The 8832-nt window shown below is 34.7% G+C and overlaps 1 protein-coding gene across 1 annotated transcript; it reads left to right on the top strand.

Moving 5' to 3' along the window:
- The first annotated feature begins 6485 nt into the window (after positions 1 to 6485).
- Positions 6486 to 7931, top strand: LOC110035511 (E3 ubiquitin-protein ligase PUB23-like). The gene has a single exon (XM_020739742.1). It carries the CDS (start codon positions 6536 to 6538, stop codon positions 7733 to 7735), a length of 1200 nt encoding a protein of 399 aa, XP_020595401.1. The 5' UTR covers positions 6486 to 6535; the 3' UTR covers positions 7736 to 7931.
- The last annotated feature ends 901 nt before the right edge of the window (positions 7932 to 8832 follow it).

The raw sequence follows: 8832 nt of genomic DNA, 5'->3' as shown, positions 1-8832 counted from the left end.
CAATTAGTGGAATAAATATAGGTCTTATAATAGGCATGAATTGACTACTCAATTAGTGGTCTTATAATAGGCATGAATGGATTGCACAATTAGTGGAATAAATATAGGTCTTAAAATAGACGTGAATTGATGGCACTTAATGCCTACAATTCTCTTTGTCTTTTTTGTGTACGTTTTCTTTTTTTTCGGTATGCATTGGTTAGTATAAATTGGGTGTTGTGTTGCAATATAACACACACTCCAAACTTGTATTCTTTCCTCTTTCAAAATAATACAAAGAGAATTCCCAAAAGTCTAGTCTTATTTTCTTTCAATTTGTTCTTCAGCGATTCATTAAATTGAAACCAACAAATTATTTATGTCATTAAAGGTCAATTCATCAATGGTCACTTCATAGAAGACAGAAGGCCGCTCCTCACTAGGGCACTCGAAATCTAATACTTTGAGATTTTTCATTTTGTTTGCAATTGATGTGCTACGCAATCGAGCAAGGACGTTCCCTAGTTTCTAGTTTTGTGTGCTTCAAGTAGAGCCAGTGGTGGTGAGAGTATTTATCAATAAAGAAAATATAATAAAGGTATCCATTATTAGAAATAGTTAGGCAGGGCCTCCATATATTTGAATTTATAATAGCTAAGGGTTGCACACTAAAAGAGGTAAAAAAAAAAGAAGAGTAATATGTGGTTTTTTTTTTTTTTTTTTTTTTTTTTTGTATTGCAAGAATTCTAGGATAGTTTGATGGGCTTAATAAGTAATGGGCAGCTTGTGTGGGATAGGAGTTGCATTTTTTAGCATTGAGGATGTCCTAGTTGATGATGCCTAATTCTTGCACTAGATTTTGTACTGTTCAAAGTTATTTTTTTGAGTATTTTGTTGTAATTCATATTGAGTTTCGTCTGCTAAAATCGTTTCCTCACTAAAGAAATTGTCAAGATTTAAGGGCTATATTTTGGTTCTGATAGCAGCCTTGAAGGCTTGGTATGTGGATGGGATTCCATTTAGTGTGTATTGTTAATAGGAGATCTAGCAATTGAAATCACATTAATCTTTGATTTAATGGTGGAGAAGTAGTAGGTTATAGAGTTTGATGCATGCTAAGAAATTCACAGTGGTAGAGTAATGGATTATCATCTTAGCATTACACAAAATTTGAACAAACACTCAGATAAAAAAAACTAGTAGTGACACCAAAATTTTTTATGTGAAAAGCCGGTAATGATAAAAAACCATGCGGCCTAGCCCAGCTAAATAAATTCATTATAGACTTGATATTACATGTACAGTCCCTCGTCTCACAGGCAAAATAGGGTTAAACAGTCTTCGAAGTTACAACGTTGGTGCATGAATAAACTTGTTGTAAGAAGTGAGCAGCGACCGATGGCGATCGGCGGAAGCCAGAAGGTGGTGGTCGACGACAGTTGGCTGTGGTTAACGACGGTCGGCGATGATCGACAATGATCGAAGGCGGTCAACGATGGTCGACGGTGACTGGAGTGATGCCGACTTCAACTCCTCAAAACTTCAGGCTTCAAGTTCTTTTTTCCTCATGAGAGATGTGGGGCTCTATTTATAGTATTCTAAGTGTAATTAATGCAGAAAGATAAACCACTTTAATCGGACGGTCCTGAGAGTTTCTTTCAATCAAACAATGTCTGATGGATATTTGAGTGCCTTAACGATGTTGGGAGCAATCTTGGGCTCGTAAGATTCGTCTTGTTGAGACGCTTGATTCGATTATAGGCTTGCTAGATTCAGCATGTGTTTAACCTTCAAAATATGTTTGGATAGCTTTCAAGAGTGGTTTAATGATTTGATCTGAGCTTGATTTGACTCGGATTAGACTATTTGTTATATCATTGGGCACGTCTCGTCGAGCCGGTCAGTTGGAGTATAAGTTTGTTGAAATCGGAGCTCTGAATGACTTTTTATCAAAATTTAAATATTTTTTGCTCAAAAATTTGTCTCGAGATTGTTGTCATGCCTCGAGATTAGTGCCAATTGATGAGAAATTACCGAGGCATAACAGAGGTTTTATCTTCAATGGAAATATTAGAGAGCTCTTTTTTAGCTGAATAACGAGGTCTCGGTTCATTATTGGAGCCTATGTTCAATGGTACACTAGATCTCCTTACATGATTCTATGTTTAGAACTTAATGAGAGAATCGATGGAGACATGGTGGAATAAAGTGCGGCTGCCAGGTTTTGATGAATGAGAAATCCTAGAGAATTGTTCAGATTTTATTTGGTTGATCCAGCAAATAGGGTAATCTGAGGAGTTGTCCATGTCTATTTACAATAAGATATGCACATAAATCAGTTATAAGGTTAGAAGAAGTGAAAGCCCTCAATGAAACAGCTATCCTAAAGACAAATTAAGAGGACATGGTTTATGAAATGCGAATCATGGCCATAGTGATATTTGCAATAAGAGAATTGTTTTGATTAAGAATAAAAATTCAATAATCAACAGCATGTCATTTAAGAAAAAAATAGTTCTGGAGCATTATAGTTGTCCCAATTCAGCGTCAGCAAAGACTTACCGCTCACGCAGATCAGAAGCCACGTGAAAAATTCATATGATAATGATGCAGTTCAGCGGTTCCAGCTAGGACTTCCAACTTGTAACTCCTCAGATTAGTCAAAAGTCACCGCCGCGCAGCCGACATCCCAAGCCAACGCTACTTCTCTCATCACCACATATATATCTACACACACACACATATCCTAAACTTCTCCTAGTACAAATATTTCACGCAATTCATATGTATTATATATCTAATACTTTTGAACTTTTACATGCCTTAATCACTCTTAAAAAAAATTGTCAGCACTTATTTAAAGGCATTTTAAAAAATACTATTAAAAATATTTATGAAATAATAAGAATTTTTATCTTTATGATTATGTATTACATTCCTAATACGCAAAGTTCAGTTTTTTCATAGAAACAACACAGTGCTCAATTCTTATGTATTACATATCTGACATCTAAAGCTTAAATTTTATATTTAACCAAGCCATTCTTATGTATTGAATATCCAACTCCTAACCTTCAATTTTTAAAACCGTTTTACACAATTCATATTTAATACATATCCAACACCTATACTTCAATTTTTTCATGCATTCCACTCATTACATATGCATTACATGTCTAACACCCACACTTTAGTTTTCTCATAGAAACGACACAATTCTCATCTATTACATGTCTAAAACATAAACTTCAATATTTACATATAAATCACACAATTCTTATATATTACTTATCGAACAATGAAACTTCATTTTTCACACGAAAACAAACATATGTTCAGAAAAATAATGAACGGGAAGGTCCAAATAAGTGAGGAGAAGTTTACCTTAGTTTGGAGGGAAAAAGTACTAACCAGAGCCACGATTTCAATGGTGAAAACTCCCGTGAGAGGGTGGACACTTGTGCAGAACTCCAAGCCCCCGGAGCCCTAAGCTATGAAATAGCACAAGCATGAATGAGGCTAAACCATATGAGATTAGAATTTTAGAGCATTGGTGTCGGATTTGTGTGAGACTATTTCAACACAAATTAATTAGCATCGGAAATATCATTTGAATTTGCTTCATTATTAAGTAATTCTTTTGAGTTGCCAATTTATCGACGCAAATTGTTTGCATTCATGGATTGGTGACACTAAAGTTGACACAAAGTGTTTGAGTTGATAGTGTTCTACGCACAAGTCATTACTAATCTTTTTCTATAAAAACGGATGCTAATCTGATGCTATATGTTGCATACAAAAATTTATAACGCTAAAACTGCCTCTAATTAGTTAATTTTTTGTAGTATTATTAAGTCATTAATAAATGAAGACCCAATTGAGTAAAACTTGAGTTTATCCTAGGTTTGGGATCCAAAGTAGAGCTTCTTATGCTTATAGTATTACCATGCTTCAAGTAAAACTTATTTCTTCAAGAGTTTTCTTATTTGATTCAAATGAGCCTTAATGGGTCATTTGGTAAAATTCAATCGATCAAATTCCCAGGTGAACTTAAAATTATCAAGACATGATCTCCATTTGGCTCGTTATAATGGATGATGATGATTGCTAGTAGTGGTTATTGGTGTTGAAAATCCAATAAAGCCATAAGATTTTTAGGATTTTCAAGATCTCCTTAATATAATGTATATATCCCCTTTTTATGGAGAATAGATATCTATTTATACATTTGAGAGACATTTTAGTTATTTTGCCTAAAGTTCTAAAGCTCCCTAAAGCTCCGTATTAGAAGGCCCGTATTGGCAACTTACGTTATAAATGATTCACTCAACATTTACATTTCTCCTTAATCACAAAATTAAGTAATCTTTGGCTTATTTAATTTCTTTCATTGAGATTCTTGATTTGAATATAAGCATGCAATATTCAAAAATCATTTTTTTTTTACTTCATGTAACCTTTTAAATATTTAACCACAATTTAATTGTTTGATTAGGATTTAATTATATATACTTGGTTTGATAACTTTTTCTATTATTGAGTTCATGTCCTTGAAGATTTATCCTGAGTAAATTTATTGAAATAAAAGTTTGGATGATCTTCAACTTACTTTAAATTCTTACGCTGAAATATTACATCAAGATTTATCCTTAATTAAATAAATTTTTAAGTGACACATTGTTAAAGTGGTTATCCTTTAATGATGAGAAACAATTCAAAGTTGGGCTATATCTCTTGTTTTTAATAATCAATATGATCATGGATTTTGTACTCATTTCAGGCAACATAAAAATTTTGAACTCTGATATTTAGGCGGACATCAATATTAACAAGAATAATAAACACTGCTAAATCATAAATCATAAAAACTTTCAACAGTTAAAGTTTTTGATATAAAGTAATAAGACCAATGCATATTAAGAAACTCTTTAGTCTATTGCTCATTAGTTTTATTAAGGCTTGTCTTCAATAGTTAAATAATAGTTTAATTGGTAACCTTATTCTATCCCTTTTGTTAAGGATGTGTGATAGCCATATATTCTACTTATATATCGAGACTTTTACAAAAAGATTGAATATTTTTTTTCTGGTGAATTGGGTTCCATTATTAGTGATAATGCTTATAATGATGACCCCATGAGTGTTTTTTTATATAATTTATCTTTATTATTATTTTTGCTTATAGCTTGTTGTCAAAGACAAATTATAGTGAATGAGATTTTAAACAATACTCTATAAAAAAAAAAAAAAAAAGGACTATGGGTTAACAGATTGTATCTCCGATGGATCTTCAATATACCTTCTTCAAGATAATCTCTAATTACTAAAGTTACCAATTTAAAACAAGCATCATGTGATTTTTTCAATTATTTTTGTACATGTCTAATTTAATATTTAATCATTCGAGGGAGAAGCAACTTCACTAAATTGAGGTAATATACTAATCATATGTTATAAATGTTAAAATCTTCCTCTACTTGAAAAGCCACAAGCTATAAGTTGGTATAAATCACTAGATTTGGAGATTCACAATCAATGACAAATCTTAGTCTTGCCATAAGCACTTCTTATTCACCAACATCATTAGCTATAGCGACCTTTAGGATAAATCATCATTCAAATATGTTATTTTGGGGAGAGATAAGCAAGATCACTGCCTTAATACCAGAATTCTAACATACTAAATTAATGTACAATGTCCAAAAGGGTGATAAAGAGAAAGAGAAAGTGGTTTGAGTAAAAAAGGGATTATATATCAAACCATTAAATCAATAAGTAGCTGCATTCTAATATTTGACTATGAAAAAGAATGTGAATCCTAATTTCACAGTTCAACCAAATGCTACCAACTTATTGATGATGGCCTTATATCAAAGTTGCGCCTAAACATCAATGTAAGTTCCTAAATTATGGATCGTAATAATAATTTAACTAGCACAAAACATAAACTTTTTTACTCTTAACTGTTTTATAAGCAAGCTCACAGAAAATTCCATTGCATTTTTTTCAAAATCAAAATAGAGAAAAAACTCAGATTGCAATTAATTTTTGACTAAATAAAATGTCAAACCATCCCGAGAATATTCTGCTTCCAACTTCCCCTTCTCCCGTTCGTAGATTAGACGGATTAGTCGGTACCGGTAGAAACTGGCTCCAAAGATCAGTTATTTACTATTATTTATATAATTTCTTACATCACCATGCTTTTTCCCATCCCATACTGTGCGGTGCAGAAAGAAAGTTAGAACTTTTTTTGTATTAATTAACCCAAACAAATTGAAAATTCCACCAACAAAAAGCTTTGACTTTATCCTTTGTCAAACCATTACAAAACATTGAATATTCTACTTTCAGTTTTCCCCCTCCTTCTCCCACTCGCAGACAGCATACATTAAACCTTACCCAAACTGCCCCCATACGCGTTTGACCTTCTTCCTCTGACTCAAACAACCTCCCCACATCCCCTCTATAAAAATCCTTCCTTTCAACACTACGCTCCCAAAACAACCATTTTTAAAAAACTCATCTTTTCTTTCTTCACCAAATCAATTCACAGATGGAAGAGGTGGAAATCCCATCTTATTTCCTATGCCCGGTTTCTCTCCAAATGATGCGAGATCCGGTAACTCTCCCCACCGGCATCACCTTCGATCGTCATAGCATCGAACGCTGGCTCTTCTCCGACTCCAACCACAACACCTGCCCTGTAACCAAGCAGCCTCTGCCTGCATCCGTCGACCTGACTCCAAACCACACCCTCCGCCGCTTAATCCAAGCCTGGTGCGTCGCCAACGCCTCCAACGGCGTTGAAAGAATCCCAACTCCCCGCCCCCAAATCCAACTCTCCCACATCTCGAATCTCCTACTCGAAACCAAACGCTCCCCTGCCAACCACTTACCCTTCCTCCACAAACTACAGGACATCATCTCCGCCAGCGAAGCCAACCGCCGCTGCGTCGAGTCTTCCGAAGCAGTCGAATTCCTCTCCTCCATCATCTTAGAAGATCACGGCGACGAAGCTCTCGCCATCCTTCACTCACTTCAAATCTCCCCTCAGCGATTTCTAACCCTCCTGAGAAAAAACCAATCTTTTCTCGATTCACTCTTCCATGTCCTGCAACTATCGAGCTTCAAATCTCGAGCTTATGCCACGTTGTTGCTCAAGTCTGTAATTCCCTTGGTGTCACCTGCCAACCTCTCGAGTAAAATTCAGGAGGAGAAGATTCATGAGATTGTGAACGTTGTGATCGATCGAATATCCAATCAGGCCACCAAGGCTGCTCTGCAAGTTCTTATTGAGCTTTTTTCATGGGGAAGGAATAGAGTGAAGGCAGTTAACGCAGGGGCAGTTTATGCTCTGATTGATCTTCTGCTTGAGGAGGAAGATAAAAGGGTTTGCGAGCTGTCTCTTGTGGCATTGGATAAGCTATGTGCTTGTGCAGAGGGGAGAGCGGCGCTCATCGGGCATGCGGCCGGTGTGGCCGTAGTATCGAAGAAGATACTTCGGGTTTCGCAGGTGGCGAGCGAGAGGGCCGTGAGGATAGTGGAGAAGGTGGCGAAGCTTTCTGCAAGTCCTGTGGTTCTTCAGGAGATGGTGCAGGTGGGAGTGGTTTCGAAGCTTTGTTTGTTGCTGCAAGTGGAGTGTGGGATGAAGGAGAAGGAGAAGGCGAGGGAGATACTAAGGTTGCATGCTAGGGTTTGGAAGGACTCGCCTTGTTTATCTCCTCAGCTTCTTTGCTCTTATCCATGTTCGTAACTATAACCATGTTGTACATTGTTGTACACATGGGTGCAACAGTGTACAATATGATTATAGTAGGAGTCCACATACATGTTGATTCTGTACCTAATATTTTAAATAGGAAAGATAATCACGGTGTAATTGTTACTCGCACAAAAAAAAAATGTAAGCAATTGAGAATTCTATGCTAGATTTCTAAATTGTTTGTTAGTTAGAGACAAAGAGTTGATCAAATATATGATAATTTTTTTTGGAATTTTTATTATTTCTCGCATCCTTTGTTATTGTTTTGAAAAGGAAAAACAATTTAATATGAATTCTTCTGGCAATAAGATTTTGATTTATGCTCAAACTATCGTAAAATTATTGCATTAGGACACTTGTCACAAATTGTGTCAGGAGTCCAATTAAAATTGGCCACATCAAAGTTTGGACGCCACTAAAATACAATGGTTGGTTGTTGTTTAAATGTGTGAGACCCATCCTAACACATGGTCAATTTTAATTAGACATCTGATGCAAATTTACATCAAATGTCCTGATACAATAATTTTTTTTCCAAACAGGTTTAGGTAAGACGATTAACTTGGTTGGGATAGTAACCTTTTAGCTCTTATATTGCGTGTTTCAACTCATGTTGATCTTGCTGTAGGGCTTCTCTTCAACATTAATTTTGGGATTTTGAGTGCATTGCATTCAATTTAATATATATATATATATATATTAATTTAAAAAAAATGATGATTTATATATCATTATTCATTTGAATTTTTTCGTTTAATTCAGATATCCATCGTAATTAATTTTTTGGTCAAACATCTCTATTCATCTATATATATCTTCAACAAGAGTTTGGTGATCTAACTTGAATCTTAATTTGATAGATTGATGGATTAAAATATAATGATATTTTAATTACGAGACAGTACTAGATCATATATAACTCTGAAATTATATTTGACTCATCTATTTGCCATTAGATTCATGAAGAAAGCAAATCATATTCTTCCAAACCTCATGACTAACAACGCGTAAAAGATGTAATAAAACATCTGTAAATTTCTCACAGCAAAAATCACTGAAATAATTTCAGAACTTCTTCAAGCCTAACA

This window comes from Phalaenopsis equestris, unplaced genomic scaffold (assembly GCF_001263595.1).
Source record: "Phalaenopsis equestris unplaced genomic scaffold, ASM126359v1 Scaffold000002, whole genome shotgun sequence".
Classification (NCBI taxonomy): domain Eukaryota; kingdom Viridiplantae; phylum Streptophyta; class Magnoliopsida; order Asparagales; family Orchidaceae; genus Phalaenopsis; species Phalaenopsis equestris.
Note: the sequence above shows the minus strand (reverse complement) of the source record. Positions and strands in the feature narration are given on the sequence as shown.